The 22,779-nt window shown below is 49.3% G+C and overlaps 1 protein-coding gene across 5 annotated transcripts in view; it reads right to left on the reverse strand.

Moving 5' to 3' along the window:
• Window positions 1-976: 976 nt before the first annotated feature.
• uba1 (ubiquitin-like modifier activating enzyme 1) overlaps window positions 977-22,779 on the reverse strand; it is a 109,348-nt gene continuing 87,545 nt past the window's right edge. For 4 of the 5 annotated variants that reach the window (XM_071349408.1, XM_071349407.1, XM_071349410.1 and 1 more), the window contains 5 exons: window positions 9,329-9,421; window positions 9,044-9,235; window positions 7,531-7,632; window positions 3,600-3,700; window positions 977-1,145 (listed from right to left, as the gene is read on the reverse strand). In XM_071349408.1, the coding sequence (XP_071205509.1) occupies window positions 1,010-1,145; window positions 3,600-3,700; window positions 7,531-7,632; window positions 9,044-9,235; window positions 9,329-9,421 (624 nt within the window). In that variant the 3' untranslated portion in view covers window positions 977-1,009. Of the gene's footprint in view, window positions 1,146-3,599; window positions 3,701-7,297; window positions 7,445-7,530; window positions 7,633-9,043; window positions 9,236-9,328; window positions 9,422-22,779 lie in introns of those variants that run through there. The other variant, XM_071349409.1, reaches the window with a different exon arrangement.

Genomic DNA, 22,779 nt, shown 5'->3' on the forward strand with positions numbered 1-22,779 from the left:
TCCTTAATATAACGTTCGTTCCAGTTAGTTTTGTTTGACGTCAGGGGAGAACGTGCCACGTCACAACGCAGGGGTCAGGGGAGAACGTGCCACGTCACAACGCAGGGGTCAGGGGAGAACGTGCCACGTCACAACGCAGGGGTCAGGGGAGAACGTGCCACGTCACAACGCAGGGGTCAGGGGAGAACGTGACGTCACAACGCAGGGGTCAGGGGAGAACGTGCCACGTCACAACGCAGGGGTCAGGGGAGAACGTGCCACGTCACAACGCAGGGGTCAGGGGAGAACGTGACGTCACAACGCGGGGGTCAGGGGAGAACGTGCCACGTCACAACGCAGGGGTCAGGGGAGAACGTGCCACGTCACAACGCAGGGGTCAGGGGAGAACGTGACGTCACAACGCAGGGGTCAGGGGAGAACAGGGAAGGATGTGCCACGTTGGCCCTGACACGGCAGTACTGAGGGGGGAGGGTAGCAGAGTTGTTGGGAACAGGGACCAACCCGTTTACAATCTCCCCACAAACATGTCCCAACACATCTCATTTCAGCTCGTTGTTTGGCACCCTAGTCTCTATAAGTTCAGGGAACACTATATAGAGAATAGGGTACACTATATAGAGAATAGGGTACACTATATAGAGAATAGGGTACACTATATAGAGAATAGGGTACACTATATAGAGAATAGGGTACAATATATAGGGTACACTGTATAGAGAATAGGGTACACTATATAGAGAATAGGGTACACTGTATAGAGAATAGGGTACACTATATAGAGAATAGGGTACACTATATAGAGAATAGGGTACCATTTTGAACCAGGGAACCAGTAACCTTTCCCCTACAAGTGATTGATCCAAAGCCATCCTCCCGCCTTACTCCTACCCCCCTCAGTGATCCAGCCCCGCCCAGTGATTCAGCCCCGCCCCCCCAGTGATTCAGCCCCGCCCCCCCAGTGATTCAGCCCCGCCCCCCCAGTGATTCAGCCCCGCCCCGGTGTGTGTGTTCAGCGGATGGTGTATCTGACGTAGGGAACCTCCACATCTTCGTCATTTAGGTCGTTGCAGCACAGCTCAAACACCAGGGCTTTCACATGCTTCCCCAGCTTCTTCTTAGAAACCTTGGTCACAATCTCTGTCATCCTGCAGAGGAGAGGGGAGAGGAGGGAGATAAATGGAGAGGAGCGAGGGGAGGGAGGAGATTAGTGGAGGGGAGCGAGGAGATTAGTGAAGGGGAGCGAGGAGATTAGTGGAGGGGAGCGAGGGGAGGGAGGAGATTAGTGGAGAGGAGCGAGGAGATTAGTGGAGAGGAGCGAGGGGAGGGAGGAGATTAGTGGAGAGGAGCGAGGGGAGGGAGGAGATTAGTGGAGAGGAGCGAGGGGAGGGAGGAGATTAGTGGAGAGGAGCGAGGGGAGGGAGGAGATTAGTGGAGAGGAGCGAGGGGAGGGAGGAGATTAGTGGAGAGGAGCGAGGGGAGGGAGGAGATTAGTGGAGAGGAGCGAGGGGAGGGAGATTAGTGGAGAGGAGCGAGGGGAGGGAGGAGATTAGTGGAGGGGAGCGAGGGGAGGGAGGAGATTAGTGGAGAGGAGCGAGGGGAGGGAGGAGATTAGTGGAGGGGAGCGAGGGGAGGGAGGAGATTAGTGGAGAGGAGCGAGGGGAGGGAGGAGATTAGTGGAGGGGAGCGAGGGGAGGAGATTAGTGGAGGGGATTAGTGGAGGGGAGCGAGGGGAGGAGATTAGTGGAGGGGAGGGGATTAGTGGAGGGGAGCGAGGGGAGGAGATTAGTGGAGAAGAGCGAGGGGAGGAGATTAGTGGAGGGGAGCGAGGGGAGGAGATTAGTGGAGGGGAGTGAGGGGAGGAGATTAGTGGAGGGGAGCGAGGGGAGGAGATTAGTGGAGAGGAGCGAGGGGAGGAGATTAGTGGAGAGGAGCGAGGGGAGGAGATTAGTGGAGAGGAGCGAGGGGAGGAGATTAGTGGAGAGGAGCGAGGGGAGGAGATTAGTGGAGAGGAGCGAGGGGAGGAGATTAGTGGAGAGGAGCGAGGGGAGGAGATTAGTGGAGAGGAGCGAGGGGAGGAGATTAGTGGAGGGGAGCGAGGGGAGGAGATTAGTGGAGGGGAGCGAGGGGAGGAGATTAGTGGAGAGGAGCGAGGGGAGGAGTTTAGTGGAGAGGAGCGAGGGGAGACAACATTGAGTTCAGTAAGACCCCAGTCATCTCTGGCAGGTTGAGAAACTTCAGATTCCACAAGTTGGAAATTCCTGGCATTCCGATTCTTGATTGGCAACAAAATATTTAATTATGTCACATTTCAGACATTCAGCTTCATTAGGGCAGTAACCCCCTTCCCACACAGTCCTTGTCTGTACCAACTTGCGTATGTTATGACTGTCGGACACTAGCAGAGATCAGTAGTATTTTGTGGAATTTATTACAATCCTCATTAACTGTTGCAAAAGCAGCAGGTACTTTTCCTGGGGTCCAGAGACAACAGAACATTAATAGACAAGAACAGCTTAAGGACAGAACTACATACATTAAAAAGGCACATACAGCGTTCATATCAACACAAACGGTCAACTAGGGGACAGGCCCTGTGCCGTGAGGTGTCTCTTCTAGACGCGACAGCACTGGGTCAGTTCTAGACGGCGCGGGGTCGGTTCTAGACGTGACAGTGCGGGGTCGGTTCTAGACGTGACAGTGCGGGGTCGGTTCTAGACGTGACAGTGCGGGGTCGGTTCTAGACGTGACAGTGAGGGGTCGGTTCTAGACGTGACAGTGCGGGGTCGGTTCTAGACGTGACGGTGCGGGGTCAGTTCTAGACGTGACGGTGCGGGGTCAGTTCTAGACGTGACGGTGCGGGGTCAGTTCTAGACGTGACGGTGCGGGGTCAGTTCTAGACGTGACAGTGCGGGGTCAGTTCTAGACGTGACAGTGCGGGGTCAGTTCTAGACGTGACGGTGCGGGGTCAGTTCTAGACGTGACGGTGCGGGGTCAGTTCTAGACGTGACAGTGCGGGGTCAGTTCTAGACGTGACGGTGCGGGGTCAGTTCTAGACGTGACAGTGCGGGGTCAGTTCTAGACGTGACGGTGCGGGGTCAGTTCTAGACGTGACGGTGCGGGGTCAGTTCTAGACGTGACGGTGCGGGGTCAGTTCTAGACGTGACGGTGCGGGGTCAGTTCTAGACGTGACGGTGCGGGGTCAGTTCTAGACGTGACGGTGCGGGGTCAGTTCTAGACGTGACGGTGCGGGGTCAGTTCTAGACGTGACGGTGCGGGGTCAGTTCTAGACGTGACGGGGTCAGTTCTAGACGTGACGGTGCGGGGTCAGTTCTAGACGTGACGGAACGGGGTCAGTTCTAGACGCGACGGCGCGGGGTCAGTTCTAGACGCGACGGCGCGGGGTCAGTTCTAGACGCGACGGCGCGGGGTCAGTTCTAGACGCGACGGCGCGGGGTCAGTTCTAGACGTGACGATGCGGGGTCAGTTCTAGACGTGACGGAACGGGGTCAGTTCTAGACGTGACGGCGCGGGGTCAGTTCTAGACGTGACGGTGTGGGGTCAGTTCTAGACGTAACAGTACGGGGTTTGTAGTGACTCACGGTAACACCAGCCTCTCCTTGAGTTTAGCTGCAGGCATGAAGAAGGAGTAGAGCATGGAGACACCCTGAGACAGCATGGTGATCTCCAACTGATGCTCATTCTACAGGGAAGAGAGAGAGACAGCATGGTGAGAAGGAGTAGAGCATGGAGACCCCCTGAGACAGCATGGTGAGAAGGAGTAGAGCATGGAGACACCCTGAGACAGCATGGTGATCTCCAACTGATGCTCATTCTACAGGGAAGAGAGAGAGACAGCATGGTGAGAAGGAGTAGAGCATGGAGACCCCCTGAGACAGCATGGTGAGAAGGAGTAGAGCATGGAGACACCCTGAGACAGCATGGTGAGAAGGAGTAGAGCATGGAGACACCCTGAGACAGCATGGTGAGAAGGAGTAGAGCATGGAGACACCCTGAGACAGCATGGTGAGAAGGAGTAGAGCATGGAGACACCCTGAGACAGCATGGTGAGAAGGAGTAGAGCATGGAGACACCCTGAGACAGCATGGTGAGAAGGAGTAGAGCATGGAGACACCCTGAGACAGCATGGTGAGAAGGAGTAGAGCATGGAGACACCCTGAGACAGCATGGTGAGAAGGAGTAGAGCATGGAGACACCCTGAGACAGCATGGTGAGAAGGAGTAGAGCATGGAGACACCCTGTGACAGCATGGTGAGAAGGAGTAGAGCATGGAGACCCCCTGTGACAGCATGGTGAGAAGGAGTAGAGCATGGAGACCCCCTGAGACAGCATGGTGAGAAGGAGTAGAGCATGGAGACCCCCTGAGACAGCATGATGAGAAGAAGTAGAGCATGGAGACCCCCTGAGACAGCATGGTGAGAAGGAGTAGAGCATGGAGACACCCTGAGACAGCATGGTGAGAAGGAGTAGAGCATGGAGACACCCTGAGACAGCATGGTGAGAAGGAGTAGAGCATGGAGACACCCTGAGACAGCATGGTGAGAAGGAGTAGAGCATGGAGACACCCTGTGACAGCATGGTGAGAAGGAGTAGAGCATGGAGACACCCTGAGACAGCATGGTGAGAAGGAGTAGAGCATGGAGACACCCTGTGACAGCATGGTGAGAAGGAGTAGAGCATGGAGACACCCTGAGACAGCATGGTGAGAAGGAGTAGAGCATGGAGACACCCTGTGACAGCATGGTGAGAAGGAGTAGAGCATGGAGACCCCCTGAGACAGCATGGTGAGAAGGAGTAGAGCATGGAGACACCCTGAGACAGCATGGTGAGAAGGAGTAGAGCATGGAGACCCCCTGAGACAGCATGGTGAGAAGGAGTAGAGCATGGAGACACCCTGAGACAGCATGATGAGAAGAAGTAGAGCATGGAGACCCCCTGAGACAGCATGGTGAGAAGGAGTAGAGCATGGAGACACCCTGAGACAGCATGGTGAGAAGGAGTAGAGCATGGAGACACCCTGAGACAGCATGGTGAGAAGGAGTAGAGCATGGAGACACCCTGAGACAGCATGGTGAGAAGGAGTAGAGCATGGAGACACCCTGTGACAGCATGGTGAGAAGGAGTAGAGCATGGAGACACCCTGAGACAGCATGGTGAGAAGGAGTAGAGCATGGAGACACCCTGTGACAGCATGGTGAGAAGGAGTAGAGCATGGAGACACCCTGAGACAGCATGGTGAGAAGGAGTAGAGCATGGAGACACCCTGAGACAGCATGGTGAGAAGGAGTAGAGCATGGAGACACCCTGTGACAGCATGGTGATCTCCAACTGATGCTCATTCTACAGGGAAGAGAGAGAGACAGCATGGTGAGAAGGAGTAGAGCATGGAGACACCCTGAGACAGCATGGTGAGAAGGAGTAGAGCATGGAGACACCCTGAGACAGCATGGTGAGAAGGAGTAGAGCATGGAGACACCCTGAGACAGCATGGTGAGAAGGAGTAGAGCATGGAGACACCCTGTGACAGCATGGTGAGAAGGAGTAGAGCATGGAGACACCCTGTGACAGCATGGTGAGAAGGAGTAGAGCATGGAGACACCCTGAGACAGCATGGTGAGAAGGAGTAGAGCATGGAGACACCCTGTGACAGCATGGTGAGAAGGAGTAGAGCATGGAGACACCCTGAGACAGCATGGTGAGAAGGAGTAGAGCATGGAGACACCCTGTGACAGCATGGTGAGAAGGAGTAGAGCATGGAGACACCCTGAGACAGCATGGTGAGAAGGAGTAGAGCATGGAGACCCCCTGAGACAGCATGGTGAGAAGGAGTAGAGCATGGAGACCCCCTGAGACAGCATGGTGAGAAGGAGTAGAGCATGGAGACCCCCTGAGACAGCATGGTGAGAAGGAGTAGAGCATGGAGACACCCTGTGACAGCATGGTGAGAAGGAGTAGAGCATGGAGACACCCTGAGACAGCATGGTGAGAAGGAGTAGAGCATGGAGACCCCCTGAGACAGCATGGTGAGAAGGACTAGAGCATGGAGACCCCCTGAGACAGCATGGTGAGAAGGAGTAGAGCATGGAGACACCCTGTGACAGCATGGTGAGAAGGAGTAGAGCATGGAGACACCCTGAGACAGCATGGTGAGAAGGAGTAGAGCATGGAGACACCCTGAGACAGCATGGTGAGAAGGAGTAGAGCATGGAGACACCCTGAGACAGCATGGTGAGAAGGAGTAGAGCATGGAGACACCCTGTGACAGCATGGTGAGAAGGAGTAGAGCATGGAGACCCCCTGTGACAGCATGGTGAGAAGGAGTAGAGCATGGAGACCCCCTGAGACAGCATGGTGAGAAGGAGTAGAGCATGGAGACACCCTGAGACAGCATGATGAGAAGAAGTAGAGCATGGAGACCCCCTGAGACAGCATGGTGAGAAGGAGTAGAGCATGGAGACACCCTGAGACAGCATGGTGAGAAGGAGTAGAGCATGGAGACACCCTGAGACAGCATGGTGAGAAGGAGTAGAGCATGGAGACACCCTGAGACAGCATGGTGAGAAGGAGTAGAGCATGGAGACACCCTGAGACAGCATGGTGAGAAGGAGTAGAGCATGGAGACACCCTGAGACAGCATGGTGAGAAGGAGTAGAGCATGGAGACACCCTGAGACAGCATGGTGAGAAGGAGTAGAGCATGGAGACACCCTGAGACAGCATGGTGAGAAGGAGTAGAGCATGGAGACCCCCTGAGACAGCATGGTGAGAAGGAGTAGAGCATGGAGACACCCTGAGACAGCATGGTGAGAAGGAGTAGAGCATGGAGACACCCTGAGACAGCATGGTGAGAAGGAGTAGAGCATGGAGACACCCTGAGACAGCATGGTGAGAAGGAGTAGAGCATGGAGACACCCTGAGACAGCATGGTGAGAAGGAGTAGAGCATGGAGACACCCTGTGACAGCATGGTGATCTCCAACTGATGCTCATTCTACAGGGAAGAGAGAGAGACAGCATGGTGAGAAGGAGTAGAGCATGGAGACCCCCTGAGACAGCATGGTGAGAAGGAGTAGAGCATGGAGACACCCTGAGACAGCATGGTGATCTCCAACTGATGCTCATTCTACAGGGAAGAGAGAGAGACAGCATGGTGAGAAGGAGTAGAGCATGGAGACCCCCTGAGACAGCATGGTGAGAAGGAGTAGAGCATGGAGACACCCTGAGACAGCATGGTGAGAAGGAGTAGAGCATGGAGACACCCTGAGACAGCATGGTGATCTCCAACTGATGCTCATTCTACAGGGAAGAGAGAGAGACAGCATGGTGAGAAGGAGTAGAGCATGGAGACACTCTGAGACAGCATGGTGAGAAGGAGTAGAGCATGGAGACACCCTGAGACAGCATGGTGATCTCCAACTGATGCTCATTCTACAGGGGAACCAAAGACAAATGTTAAAAGAAACCAACAATGAACGCAAGCTTAGCACAGAAACTCAGCATGAGGGCAGGCGTACCTTGAAGTAGTCCAGGAACTGTCGGAGGGTCATCTCCGCTCCACTGGCCTGCAGACCCTTCACCTCAAAACGATCCCACAGAGACCAGTCAATCTCATAGTACTATGGAGGCAGCGATGGATGGGCAGAGAGAGAAACAGATGGATGGGGAGAGAAAAGTGTGGGGACAGAAGAATGTTAGAGGTACAGACAAACACTAAATGAATAGCCCTGCCTTACACAAATACCTGACATCTAGTTATGAAATGGCCCCTTGTTCTGATCATAGACCAGGGGTCCCCAATTACATTCAGCCACGGCTCCATTTCTCTGTGAGTGCATGGCCGGGGCCCGGAACAGACTGAACTAAAATATAAACATGCTACAATTTGTAAAAAGGTTTTACCGAGTTACAGTTCAGGAAACCAGTCAATTGAAATAAATTCATTAGGCCCTAATCTGTGGATTTCACTTGACAGGGCAGGTGTGCAGACTGGGGAACCAGACCCAGCCAATCAGAATGAGTTTATCCCCAGGGCTATATTACAGACAGAAATACTCCTCAATACCACCCCACCCCCCCCCCCCCGATCCCACAGGTGAAGAAGCCGAATGAGGTGGTCCTGGGCTGGCGTGGTTACACGTGGTTTGCGGTTGTAAGGCCAGTTGGACGTACTGGGAGAGAAATGTACATTTAATTCTCTGGCAACAGATCTGGTGGACATTCCTGCAGTCAGCACACCAATTGCACACTCCCTCAAAACTTGAGACATCTGTGGCATTGTGTTGTGTGACAAAACGACACATTTTAGAGTAGCCTTTTTATTGTCCCCCCAGCACAAGGTGCACCTGTGTAATGATCATGCTGGGACCAACACTTTACATGTTGCGTTTATATTTCTGTTCAGTGTAGTTCTAAATAATTTGTACCCTGCAATTGACCACAAAGCTTGATTACGTCAGGATACCATCACATATTCCTATATTTATAAGTGGGAATTAAATCATTTGGGGGGCCAAATAAATACGGTAATTTTTTAACCATCTACTAGGGAGCCCCAGTATGAACACATACCCTCTGAACAGACCCCCTCCCTCCCAACTCCAACCCTACCTTGTGGCTGGGAGCAGCAGTATGAACACATACCCTCTGAACAGACCCCCTCCCAACTCCAACCCTACCTTGTGGCTGGGAGCAGCAGTATGAACACATACCCTCTGAACAGACCCCCTCCCTCCCAACTCCAACCCTACCTTGTGGCTGGGAGCAGCAGTATGAACACATACCCTCTGAACAGACCCCCTCCCAACTCCAACCCTACCTTGTGGCTGGGAGCAGCAGTATGAACACATACCCTCTGAACAGACCCCCTCCCTCCCAACTCCAACCCTACCTTGTGGCTGGGAGCAGCAGTATGAACACATACCCTCTGAACAGACCCCCTCCCAACTCCAACCCTACCTTGTGGCTGGGAGCAGCAGTATGAACACATACCCTCTGAACAGACCCCCTCCCTCCCAACTCCAACCCTACCTTGTGGCTGGGAGCAGCGACGGGTTCTGAGAAGCCGAAGAAGGGCAGCGCCAGGTTCATGAAGCCGTTCTTAAACGAATCCACCTTCTTGTGTCCCTGAACGATCTTGATGAGCTCCAGACAGACCAGGCCTACGACCGCTGCTGTGGTGGTCGCTATCGCAGGAATGATCTTCCCAGCTATCAGCTTACTCTGGAGAGAGAGAGAGAAGAGAGTGAGACAGCGAACGAGCCAGAGAGAGAGCCCGTGTGTGAGTAGTGAGTAAGAGGGAGTGTGCGTACACACCTTGTGTCTGTCTGCAGGGGGAATGTTGTAGTTTTCTGCTCTCAGGTTGGAAGCAGCTACAATGAAGTCCATGTGGAAGTTAGAGTCATCATCCTGGAACACAGAGAATACACAGAGTCATCATCCTGGAACACAGAGAAAACACAGAGTCATCATCCTGGAACACAGAGAATACACAGAGTCATCATCCTGGAACACAGAGAAAACACAGAGTCATCATCCTGGAACACAGAGAAAACACAGAGTCATCATCCTGGAACACAGAGAAAACAGAGAAAACACAGAGTCATCATCCTGGAACACAGAGAATACACAGAGTCATCATCCTGGAACACAGAGAATACACAAGAGTCAACATCCTGGAACACAAAGAGTCATCATCCTGGAACACACAGAGTCATCATCCTGGAACACACAGAGTCATCATCCTGGAACACACAGAGTCATCATCCTGGAACACACGGTCATCATCCTGGAACACACAGTCATCATCCTGGAACACACAGAGTCATCATCCTGGAACACACAGTCATCATCCTGGAACACACAGTCATCATCCTGGAACACACAGAGTCATCATCCTGGAACACACAGAGTCATCATCCTGGAACACACAGAGTCATCATCCTGGAACACAGAGTCATCATCCTGGAACACACAGAGTCATCATCCTGGAACACACAGAGTCATCATCCTGGAACACACAGAGTCATCATCCTGGAACACAGAGTCATCATCCTGGAACACAGAGTCATCATCCTGGAACACAGAGTCATCATCCTGGAACACAGAGAATACACAGTCACATGCTAATACACCGACAGAAGGGTTGAGAGGAGAACGACAAAAGACCAGAGCTGTGTTCAAATACTCGTACTATTTGTGACAAATTGAGTATATAGTATGCTTATTGGTCATAGTATGGATATAGTTAGTATGCCAAATGTTCCCGGATGTTGTATTAAATTCGCCAAAATACGAAGTATACAAGCAGTGGACACTTTGTGCTTTTTGGGCCCATAATGCAATTCTTCAGAAAATGGGTGTGGTTTCACATCGTTTCCAGATTTGAAGAAAATGGCGGAAAATATGCAGCAGAAGCCCAACGAGAGCCGATTCAAATTCTTTGCTTTAACTTATTACATTATGACAAATGTTGACAAATGTTGAACAATGTAATCAAGTAATGACTTTTCAAATAAGTTACTTTACACGTTATGTTCGCTGACAATTTGTTAGCTACGCTGTCCTTATGAACCACATAGCATATCATTACAACAGTATGGACCGGTATGTTAGCTAGCTACACTGTCCTTATGAACCACATAGCATATCATTACATTAGTATGGACCGGTATGTTAGCTACGCTGTCCTTATGAACCACATAGCATATCATTACAGCAGTATGTACCGGTATGTTAGCTACATTGTCCTTATGAACCACATAGCATATCATTACAGCAGTATGGACCGGTATGTTAGCTACGCTGTCCTTATGAACCACATAGCATATCATTACAGCAGTATGGACCGGTATGTTAGCTAGCTACGCTGTCCTTAGGAACCACATAGCATATCATTACAGCAGTATGAACCGGTATGTTAGCTACACTGTCCTTATGAACCACATAGCATATCATTTTTATTTTTATTTTACCTTTATTTAACTAGGCAAGTCAGTTAAGAACAAATTCTTATTTTCAATGACGGCCTAGGAACAGTGAGTTAACTGCCTGTTCAGGGGCAGAACGACAGATTTGTACCTTGTCAGCTCGGGGATTTGAACTTGCAACCTTTCGGTTACTAGTCCAACGCTCTAACCACTAGGCTACCCTGCCGCCCCATTACAGCAGTATGGACCGGTATGTTAGCTACACTGTCCTTATGAACCACATAGCATATCATTACAGCAGTATGTACCGGTATGTTAGCTACACTGTCCTTATGAACCACATAGCATATCATTACAGCAGTATGGACCGGTATGTTAGCTACACTGTCCTTATGAACCACATAGCATATCATTATAGCAGTATGGACCGGTATGTTAGCTACACTGTCCTTATGAACCACATATCATATCATTACTGCAGTATGGACCGGTATGTTAGCTACACTGTCCTTATGAACCACATAGCATATCATTATAGCAGTATGGACCGGTATGTTAGCTAGCTACACTGTCCTTATGAACCACATAGCATATCATTACAGCAGTATGGACCGGTATGTTAGCTAGCTACACTGTCCTTATGAACCACATAGCATATCATTACAGCAGTATGGACCGGTATGTTAGCTAGCTACACTGTCCTTATGAACCACATATCATATCATTACTGCAGTATGGACCGGTATGTTAGCTACACTGTCCTTACGAACCACATAGCATATCATTACAGCAGTATGTACCGGTATGTTAGCTAGCTACACTGTCCTTACGAACCACATAGCATATCATTACAGCAGTATGGACCGGTATGTTAGCTACACTGTCCTTATGAACCACATAGCATATCATTACAGCAGTATGGACCGGTATGTTAGCTACGCTGTCCTTATGAACCACATAGCATATCATTACAGCAGTATGGACCGGTATGTTAGCTAGCTACGCTGTCCTTATGAACCACATATCATATCATTACTGCAGTATGGACCGGTATGTTAGCTAGCTACGCTGTCCTTATGAACCACATATCATATCATTACTGCAGTATGGACCGGTATGTTAGCTACACTGTCCTTACGAACCACATAGCATATCATTACAGCAGTATGGACCGGTATGTTAGCTACACTGTCCTTATGAACCACATAGCATATCATTACAGCAGTATGGACCGGTATGTTAGCTACACTGTCCTTACGAACCACATAGCATATCATTACAGCAGTATGGACCGGTATGTTAGCTACACTGTCCTTATGAACCACATAGCATATCATTACAGCAGTATGGACCGGTATGTTAGCTACGCTGTCCTTATGAACCACATAGCATATCATTACAACAGTATGGACCGGTATGTTAGCTACACTGTCCTTACGAACCACATAGCATATCATTACAACAGTATGGACCGGTATGTTAGCTACACTGTCCTTATGAACCACATAGCATATCATTACAGCAGTATGGACCGGTATGTTAGCTACGCTGTCTTTATGAACCACATAGCATATCATTACAGCAGTATGGACCAGTATGTTAGCTACACTGTCCTTATGAACCACATAGCATATCATTACAGCAGTATGTACCGGTATGTTAGCTACGCTGTCCTTATGAACCACATAGCATATCATTACAGCAGTATGGACCAGTATGTTAGCTAGCTACCAGCTCTGCTAGGGCGAGTAAAATGGTCAGAGTGAGGTGTTCTCTCATTTATGTTGAAGTAGCTAACGTGCTAGCTAACTTCCACCAATTAGCTTGGGTGCTTGACAGCCGTTGTGAGGTCAGACACTCGGATCAACACTACTCCTCCGCCAGAGTCCAGTGTGCTCTCTGAACGCTCCGAGAGCGAAGCGCCCCGAATTTACGAACGGATAATCTCACAACACTCTGAATTTACAAAACGGACAATCTGACAACGCTCTGAATTTACAAACAGACAACGCTCTGAATTTACAAACGGACAATCTGACAACGCTCTGAATTTACAAAACGGACAATCTGACAACGCTCTGAATTTACAAACGGACAATGCTCTGAATTTACAAACGGACAATGCTCTGAATTTACAAACAGACAATCTGACAACGCTCTGAATTTACAAACGGACAATCTGACAACACTCTGAATTTACAAACAGACAATCTGACAACGCTCTGAATTTACAAACGGACAATCTGACAACACTCTGAATTTACAAACGGACAATCTGACAACACTCTGAATTTACGAACAGACAATCTGACAACGCTCTGAATTTACAAACGGACAATCTGACAACACTCTGAATTTACAAACGGACAATCTGACAACACTCTGAATTTACGAACAGACAATCTGACAACACTCTGAATTTACGAACAGACAATCTGACAACTCTGAATTTACGAACATCCAGAACACACTCTGGCACTCAAGATTGAATTTACGAACACACCCAAAGTCGTAAAATGTCTAACTAGCTAGCAAGAGGTTGCATAGCAACAGCATCAACTTCCGGTAGACCACCAAACAGCTAGTACACTCAACTGCAAGGATACTGTTCCTATACTAAAATGAACTAATAGTATGTAGTATACAGTATCCTAAAATGAACTAATAGTATGTAGTATATATTCATTAAGTATGTAGTATACAGTATATAGTATGGGTATTGGAACACAGCTATGGGCTTGAAAGGTGTTGTAGGTGAGAAGAGCGAGAGAGAGAGGGGGTAGAGTAAAGAGAGAGAGGGGGTAGAGTAAAGAGAGAGAGGGGGTAGAGTAAAGAGAGAGAGAGGGTAGAGTAAAGAGAGAGAGAGGGTAGAGTAAAGAGAGAGAGAGGGTAGAGTAAAGAGAGAGAGAGGGTAGAGTAAAGAGAGAGAGGGGGTAGAGTAAAGAGAGAGAGGGGGTAGAGTAAAGAGAGAGAGGGGGTAGAGTAAAGAGAGAGAGGGGGTAGAGTAAAGAGAGAGAGGGGGTAGAGTAAAGAGAGAGAGGGGGTAGAATAAAGAGAGAGAGGGGGTAGAGTAAAGAGAGAGGGGGTAGAGTAAAGAGAGAGAGGGTAGAGTAAAGAGAGAGGGGGTAGAGTAAAGAGAGAGAGGGTAGAGTAAAGAGAGAGAGGGTAGAGTAAAGAGAGAGAGAGGGTAGAGTAAAGAGAGAGAGAGGGTAGAGTAAAGAGAGAGAGGGGGTAGAGTAAAGAGAGAGAGGGGGTAGAGTAAAGAGAGAGAGGGTAGAGTAAAGAGAGAGAGGGGGTAGAGTAAAGAGAGAGAGGGTAGAGTAAAGAGAGAGAGGGGGTAGAGTAAAGAGAGAGAGGGGGTAGAGTAAAGAGAGAGAGGGGGTAGAGTAAAGAGAGAGAGGGGGTAGAGTAAAGAGAGAGAGGGGGTAGAATAAAGAGAGAGAGGGGGTAGAATAAAGAGAGAGAGGGGGTAGAATAAAGAGAGAGAGGGGGTAGAGTAAAGAGAGAGAGGGGGTAGAGTAAAGAGAGAGAGGGGGTAGAGTAAAGAGAGAGAGGGGGTAGAGTAAAGAGAGAGAGGGGGTAGAGTAAAGAGAGAGAGGGTAGAATAAAGAGAGAGAGGGTAGAATAAAGAGAGAGAGGGGGTAGAGTAAAGAGAGAGAGGGGGTAGAGTAAAGAGAGAGAGGGGGTAGAATAAAGAGAGAGAGGGGGTAGAATAAAGAGAGAGAGGGGGTAGAGTAAAGAGAGAGGGGGTAGAGTAAAGAGAGAGAGGGGGTAGAGTAAAGAGAGAGAGGGGGTAGAGTAAAGAGAGAGAGGGGGTAGAGTAAAGAGAGAGAGTAGAGTAAAGAGAGAGGGTAGAGTAAAGAGAGGGGGTAGAGTAAAGAGAGAGAGGGGGTAGAGTAAAGAGAGAGAGGGGGTAGAGTAAAGAGAGAGGGTAGAGTAAAGAGAGAGGGTAGAGTAAAGAGAGAGAGAGAGGGTAGAGTAAAGAGAGAGAGAGGGTAGAGTAAAGAGAGAGAGAGAGGGTAGAGTAAAGAGAGAGAGAGAGGGGTAGAGTAAAGAGAGAGAGAGAGGGGTAGAGTAAAGAGAGAGAGGGGGTAGAGTAAAGAGAGAGAGGGGGTAGAGTAAAGAGAGAGAGGGGGTAGAGTAAAGAGAGAGAGGGGGTAGAGTAAAGAGAGAGAGGGGGTAGAGTAAAGAGAGAGAGGGGGTAGAGTAAAGAGAGAGAGAGGGGGTAGAGTAAAGAGAGAGAGAGGGGGTAGAGTAAAGAGAGAGAGAGAGGGTAGAGTAAAGAGAGAGAGGGGGTAGAGTAAAGAGAGAGAGGGGGTAGAGTAAAGAGAGAGAGAGGGGGTAGAGTAAAGAGAGAGAGAGAGGGTAGAGTAAAGAGAGAGAGGGGGTAGAGTAAAGAGAGAGAGGGGGTAGAGTAAAGAGAGAGAGGGGGTAGAGTAAAGAGAGAGAGGGGTAGAGTAAAGAGAGAGAGGGGGTAGAGTAAAGAGAGAGAGGGGGTAGAGTAAAGAGAGAGAGGGGGTAGAGTAAAGAGAGAGAGGGGGTAGAGTAAAGAGAGAGAGGGGGTAGAGTAAAGAGAGAGAGGGGGTAGAGTAAAGAGAGAGAGGGGGTAGAGTAAAGAGAGAGAGGGTAGAATAAAGAGAGAGAGGGTAGAATAAAGAGAGAGAGGGTAGAGTAAAGAGAGAGAGGGTAGAGTAAAGAGAGAGAGGGTAGAGTAAAGAGAGAGAGGGTAGAGTAAAGAGAGAGAGGGGGTAGAATAAAGAGAGAGAGGGGGTAGAGTAAAGAGAGAGAGGGGGTAGAGTAAAGAGAGAGAGGGGGTAGAGTAAAGAGAGAGAGGGGGTAGAGTAAAGAGAGAGAGGGGGTAGAGTAAAGAGAGAGAGAGGGTAGAGTAAAGAGAGAGGGTAGAGTAAAGAGAGAGAGAGAGGGTAGAGTAAAGAGAGAGAGAGGGGTAGAGTAAAGAGAGAGAGGGGGTAGAGTAAAGAGAGAGAGGGGGTAGAGTAAAGAGAGAGAGGGGGTAGAGTAAAGAGAGAGAGGGGGTAGAGTAAAGAGAGAGAGGGGGTAGAGTAAAGAGAGAGAGGGGGTAGAGTAAAGAGAGAGAGGGGGTAGAGTAAAGAGAGAGAGAGGGGGTAGAGTAAAGAGAGAGAGGGGGTAGAGTAAAGAGAGAGAGAGGGGGTAGAGTAAAGAGAGAGAGAGAGGGTAGAGTAAAGAGAGAGAGAGAGGGTAGAGTAAAGAGAGAGAGAGAGGGTAGAGTAAAGAGAGAGAGGGGGTAGAGTAAAGAGAGAGAGGGGGTAGAGTAAAGAGAGAGAGTAGAGTAAAGAGAGAGGGTAGAGTAAAGAGAGAGGGTAGAGTAAAGAGAGAGGGTAGAGTAAAGAGAGAGGGTAGAGTAAAGAGAGAGGGTAGAGTAAAGAGAGAGAGAGAGGGTAGAGTAAAGAGAGAGAGAGGGTAGAGTAAAGAGAGAGAGAGAGGGGTAGAGTAAAGAGAGAGAGAGAGGGGTAGAGTAAAGAGAGAGAGGGGGTAGAGTAAAGAGAGAGAGGGGGTAGAGTAAAGAGAGAGAGGGGGTAGAGTAAAGAGAGAGAGGGGGTAGAGTAAAGAGAGAGAGAGGGGGTAGAGTAAAGAGAGAGAGAGGGGGTAGAGTAAAGAGAGAGAGAGGGGGTAGAGTAAAGAGAGAGAGGGGGTAGAGTAAAGAGAGAGAGAGGGGTAGAGTAAAGAGAGAGAGAGAGGGTAGAGTAAAGAGAGAGAGGGGGTAGAGTAAAGAGAGAGAGGGGGTAGAGTAAAGAGAGAGAGGGGGTAGAGTAAAGAGAGAGAGGGGGTAGAGTAAAGAGAGAGAGGGGGTAGAGTAAAGAGAGAGAGGGGGTAGAGTAAAGAGAGAGAGGGGGTAGAGTAAAGAGAGAGAGGGGGTAGAGTAAAGAGAGAGAGGGGGTAGAGTAAAGAGAGAGGGGGTAGAGTAAAGAGAGAGGGGGTAGAGTAAGAGAGAGAGAGGGGGTAGAGTAAAGAGAGAGAGGGGGTAGAGTAAAGAGAGAGAGGGGGTAGAGTAAAGAGAGAGAGGGGGTAGAGTAAAGAGAGAGAGGGGGTAGAGTAAAGAGAGAGAGGGGGTAGAGTAAAGAGAGAGAGGGGGTAGAGTAAAGAGAGAGGGGGTAGAGTAAAGAGAGAGAGGGGTAGAGTAAAGAGAGAGAGGGGTAGAGTAAAGAGAGAGAGGGGGTAGAGTAAAGAGAGAGAGGGGGTAGAGTAAAGAGAGAGAGGGGGTAGAGTAAAGAGAGAGAGGGGTAGAGTAAAGAGAGAGAGGGGGTAGAGTAAAGAGAGAGAGGGGGTAGAGTAAAGAGAGAGAGGGGGTAGAGTAAAGAGAGAGAGGGGGTAGAGTAAAGAGAGAGAGGGGGTAGAGTAAAGAGAGAGAGGGGTAGAGTAAAGAGAGAGAGGGGTAGAGTAAAGAGAGAGAGGGGTAGAGTAAAGAGAGAGAGGGGTAGAGTAAAGAGAGAGAGGGGTAGAGTAAAGAGAGAGAGGGGTAGAGTAAAGAGAGAGAGGGGGTAGAGTAAAGAGAGAGAGGGGGTAGAGTAAAGAGAGAGAGGGGGTAGAGTAAAGAGAGAGAGGGGGTAGAGTAAAGAGAGAGAGGGGTAGAGTAAAGAGAGAGGGGGGTAGAGTAAAGAGAGAGAGGGTAGAATAAAGAGAGAGAGGGTAGAGTAAAGAGAGAGAGAGGGTAGAGTAAAGAGAGAGAGGGGGTAGAGTAAAGAGAGAGAGGGGGTAGAGTAAAGAGAGAGAGGGGGTAGAGTAAAGAGAGAGAGGGGGTAGAGTAAAGAGAGAGAGGGGGTAGAATAAAGAGAGAGAGGGGGTAGAATAAAGAGAGAGAGGGGGTAGAGTAAAGAGAGAGAGGGGGTAGAGTAAAGAGAGAGAGGGGGTAGAGTAAAGAGAGAGAGGGGGTAGAGTAAAGAGAGAGAGGGGGTAGAGTAAAGAGAGAGAGGGGGTAGAGTAAAGAGAGAGAGGGGGTAGAGTAAAGAGAGAGAGGGGGTAGAGTAAAGAGAGAGAGGGGGTAGAGTAAAGAGAGAGAGGGGGTAGAGTAAAGAGAGAGAGAGAGGGTAGAGTAAAGAGAGAGAGAGAGGGTAGAGTAAAGAGAGAGAGAGAGGGTAGAGTAAAGAGAGAGAGAGAGGGTAGAGTAAAGAGAGAGAGGGGGTAGAGTAAAGAGAGAGAGGGGGTAGAGTAAAGAGAGAGAGGGGGTAGAGTAAAGAGAGAGAGTAGAGTAAAGAGAGAGGGTAGAGTAAAGAGAGAGGGTAGAGTAAAGAGAGAGGGTAGAGTAAAGAGAGAGAGAGAGGGGAGAGTAAAGAGAGAGAGAGAGGGTAGAGTAAAGAGAGAGAGAGGGTAGAGTAAAGAGAGAGAGAGAGGGTAGAGTAAAGAGAGAGAGAGAGGGGTAGAGTAAAGAGAGAGAGAGGGGTAGAGTAAAGAGAGAGAGGGGGTAGAGTAAAGAGAGAGAGGGGGTAGAGTAAAGAGAGAGAGGGGGTAGAGTAAAGAGAGAGAGGGGGTAGAGTAAAGAGAGAGAGGGGGTAGAGTAAAGAGAGAGAGAGGGGGTAGAGTAAAGAGAGAGAGAGGGGGTAGAGTAAAGAGAGAGAGGGGGTAGAGTAAAGAGAGAGAGAGGGGGTAGAGTAAAGAGAGAGAGAGAGGGTAGAGTAAAGAGAGAGAGGGGGTAGAGTAAAGAGAGAGAGGGGGTAGAGTAAAGAGAGAGAGGGGGTAGAGTAAAGAGAGAGAGGGGGTAGAGTAAAGAGAGAGAGGGTAGAATAAAGAGAGAGAGGGTAGAATAAAGAGAGAGAGGGTAGAGTAAAGAGAGAGAGGGGGTAGAGTAAAGAGAGAGAGGGGGTAGAGTAAAGAGAGAGAGGGGGTAGAATAAAGAGAGAGAGGGGGTAGAATAAAGAGAGAGAGGGGGTAGAGTAAAGAGAGAGGGGGTAGAGTAAAGAGAGAGAGGGGGTAGAGTAAAGAGAGAGAGGGGGTAGAGTAAAGAGAGAGAGGGGGTAGAGTAAAGAGAGAGAGTAGAGTAAAGAGAGAGGGTAGAGTAAAGAGAGGGGGTAGAGTAAAGAGAGAGAGGGGGTAGAGTAAAGAGAGAGAGTGGGTAGAGTAAAGAGAGAGGGTAGAGTAAAGAGAGAGGGTAGAGTAAAGAGAGAGAGAGGGTAGAGTAAAGAGAGAGAGAGAGGGTAGAGTAAAGAGAGAGAGAGAGGGGTAGAGTAAAGAGAGAGAGAGAGGGGTAGAGTAAAGAGAGAGAGGGGGTAGAGTAAAGAGAGAGAGGGGGTAGAGTAAAGAGAGAGAGGGGGTAGAGTAAAGAGAGAGAGGGGGTAGAGTAAAGAGAGAGAGGGGGTAGAGTAAAGAGAGAGAGGGGGTAGAGTAAAGAGAGAGAGAGGGGGTAGAGTAAAGAGAGAGAGAGGGGGTAGAGTAAAGAGAGAGAGAGAGGGTAGAGTAAAGAGAGAGAGGGGGTAGAGTAAAGAGAGAGAGGGGGTAGAGTAAAGAGAGAGAGAGGGGGTAGAGTAAAGAGAGAGAGAGAGGGTAGAGTAAAGAGAGAGAGGGGGTAGAGTAAAGAGAGAGAGGGGGTAGAGTAAAGAGAGAGAGGGGGTAGAGTAAAGAGAGAGAGGGGTAGAGTAAAGAGAGAGGGGGTAGAGTAAAGAGAGAGAGGGGGTAGAGTAAAGAGAGAGAGGGGGTAGAGTAAAGAGAGAGAGGGGGTAGAGTAAAGAGAGAGAGGGGGTAGAGTAAAGAGAGAGAGGGGGTAGAGTAAAGAGAGAGAGGGGGTAGAGTAAAGAGAGAGAGGGGGTAGAGTAAAGAGAGAGAGGGTAGAATAAAGAGAGAGAGGGTAGAGTAAAGAGAGAGAGGGTAGAGTAAAGAGAGAGAGGGTAGAGTAAAGAGAGAGAGGGTAGAGTAAAGAGAGAGAGGGGGTAGAATAAAGAGAGAGAGGGGGTAGAATAAAGAGAGAGAGGGGGTAGAGTAAAGAGAGAGAGGGGGTAGAGTAAAGAGAGAGAGGGGGTAGAGTAAAGAGAGAGAGGGGGTAGAGTAAAGAGAGAGAGGGGGTAGAGTAAAGAGAGAGAGAGAGGGTAGAGTAAAGAGAGAGGGTAGAGTAAAGAGAGAGGGTAGAGTAAAGAGAGAGAGAGGGGTAGAGTAAAGAGAGAGAGGGGGTAGAGTAAAGAGAGAGAGGGGGTAGAGTAAAGAGAGAGAGGGGGTAGAGTAAAGAGAGAGAGGGGTAGAGTAAAGAGAGAGAGGGGGTAGAGTAAAGAGAGAGAGGGGGTAGAGTAAAGAGAGAGAGTAGAGTAAAGAGAGAGGGTAGAGTAAAGAGAGAGGGTAGAGTAAAGAGAGAGGGTAGAGTAAAGAGAGAGGGTAGAGTAAAGAGAGAGAGAGAGGGTAGAGTAAAGAGAGAGAGAGGGTAGAGTAAAGAGAGAGAGAGAGGGTAGAGTAAAGAGAGAGAGAGAGGGGTAGAGTAAAGAGAGAGAGAGGGGTAGAGTAAAGAGAGAGAGGGGGTAGAGTAAAGAGAGAGAGAGAGGGTAGAGTAAAGAGAGAGAGAGAGGGTAGAGTAAAGAGAGAGAGAGAGGGTAGAGTAAAGAGAGAGAGAGGGTAGAGTAAAGAGAGAGAGAGAGGGTAGAGTAAAGAGAGAGAGAGGGGTAGAGTAAAGAGAGAGAGAGGGGTAGAGTAAAGAGAGAGAGGGGGTAGAGTAAAGAGAGAGAGGGGGTAGAGTAAAGAGAGAGAGGGGGTAGAGTAAAGAGAGAGAGGGGGTAGAGTAAAGAGAGAGAGGGGGTAGAGTAAAGAGAGAGAGAGGGGGTAGAGTAAAGAGAGAGAGAGGGGGTAGAGTAAAGAGAGAGAGAGGGGGTAGAGTAAAGAGAGAGAGAGGGGGTAGAGTAAAGAGAGAGAGAGGGGGTAGAGTAAAGAGAGAGAGAGAGGGTAGAGTAAAGAGAGAGAGGGGGTAGAGTAAAGAGAGAGAGGGGGTAGAGTAAAGAGAGAGAGGGGGTAGAGTAAAGAGAGAGAGGGGGTAGAGTAAAGAGAGAGAGGGGGTAGAGTAAAGAGAGAGAGGGGGTAGAGTAAAGAGAGAGAGGGGGTAGAGTAAAGAGAGAGAGGGGGTAGAGTAAAGAGAGAGAGGGGGTAGAGTAAAGAGAGAGGGGGTAGAGTAAAGAGAGAGGGGGTAGAGTAAAGAGAGAGAGGGGGTAGAGTAAAGAGAGAGAGGGGGTAGAGTAAAGAGAGAGAGGGGGTAGAGTAAAGAGAGAGAGGGGGTAGAGTAAAGAGAGAGAGGGGTAGAGTAAAGAGAGAGAGGGGTAGAGTAAAGAGAGAGAGGGGGTAGAGTAAAGAGAGAGAGGGGGTAGAGTAAAGAGAGAGAGGGGGTAGAGTAAAGAGAGAGAGGGGTAGAGTAAAGAGAGAGAGGGGGTAGAGTAAAGAGAGAGAGGGGGTAGAGTAAAGAGAGAGAGGGGGTAGAGTAAAGAGAGAGAGGGGGTAGAGTAAAGAGAGAGAGGGGTAGAGTAAAGAGAGAGAGGGGTAGAGTAAAGAGAGAGAGGGGTAGAGTAAAGAGAGAGAGGGGTAGAGTAAAGAGAGAGAGGGGTAGAGTAAAGAGAGAGAGGGGTAGAGTAAAGAGAGAGAGGGGTAGAGTAAAGAGAGAGAGGGGGTAGAGTAAAGAGAGAGAGGGGGTAGAGTAAAGAGAGAGAGGGGGTAGAGGAAAGAGAGAGAGGGGTAGAGTAAAGAGAGAGGGGGGTAGAGTAAAGAGAGAGAGGGTAGAATAAAGAGAGAGAGGGTAGAGTAAAGAGAGAGAGGGGGTAGAGTAAAGAGAGAGAGGGGGTAGAGTAAAGAGAGAGAGGGGGTAGAGTAAAGAGAGAGAGGGGGTAGAGTAAAGAGAGAGAGGGGGTAGAGTAAAGAGAGAGAGGGGGTAGAATAAAGAGAGAGAGGGGGTAGAGTAAAGAGAGAGAGGGGGTAGAGTAAAGAGAGAGAGGGGGTAGAGTAAAGAGAGAGAGGGGGTAGAGTAAAGAGAGAGAGGGGGTAGAGTAAAGAGAGAGAGGGGGTAGAGTAAAGAGAGAGAGGGGGTAGAGTAAAGAGAGAGAGGGGGTAGAGTAAAGAGAGAGAGGGGGTAGAGTAAAGAGAGAGAGGGGGTAGAGTAAAGAGAGAGAGGGGGTAGAGTAAAGAGAGAGAGAGAGGGTAGAGTAAAGAGAGAGAGAGAGGGTAGAGTAAAGAGAGAGAGAGAGGGTAGAGTAAAGAGAGAGAGAGGGTAGAGTAAAGAGAGAGAGAGAGGGTAGAGTAAAGAGAGAGAGGGGGTAGAGTAAAGAGAGAGAGTAGAGTAAAGAGAGAGGGTAGAGTAAAGAGAGAGGGTAGAGTAAAGAGAGAGGGTAGAGTAAAGAGAGAGGGTAGAGTAAAGAGAGAGAGAGAGGGTAGAGTAAAGAGAGAGAGAGAGGGTAGAGTAAAGAGAGAGAGAGGGTAGAGTAAAGAGAGAGAGAGAGGGGTAGAGTAAAGAGAGAGAGAGGGGTAGAGTAAAGAGAGAGAGGGGGTAGAGTAAAGAGAGAGAGGGGGTAGAGTAAAGAGAGAGAGGGGGTAGAGTAAAGAGAGAGAGGGGGTAGAGTAAAGAGAGAGAGGGGGTAGAGTAAAGAGAGAGAGGGGGTAGAGTAAAGAGAGAGAGAGGGGGTAGAGTAAAGAGAGAGAGAGGGGGTAGAGTAAAGAGAGAGAGAGGGGGTAGAGTAAAGAGAGAGAGGGGGTAGAGTAAAGAGAGAGAGAGGGGGTAGAGTAAAGAGAGAGAGAGAGGGTAGAGTAAAGAGAGAGAGGGGGTAGAGTAAAGAGAGAGAGGGGGTAGAGTAAAGAGAGAGAGGGGGTAGAGTAAAGAGAGAGAGGGGGTAGAGTAAAGAGAGAGAGGGGGTA

The sequence above is a fragment of the Salvelinus alpinus genome, chromosome 17 (genome assembly GCF_045679555.1).
Source record: "Salvelinus alpinus chromosome 17, SLU_Salpinus.1, whole genome shotgun sequence".
In the NCBI taxonomy this organism is placed as follows: Eukaryota; Metazoa; Chordata; class Actinopteri; order Salmoniformes; family Salmonidae; genus Salvelinus; species Salvelinus alpinus.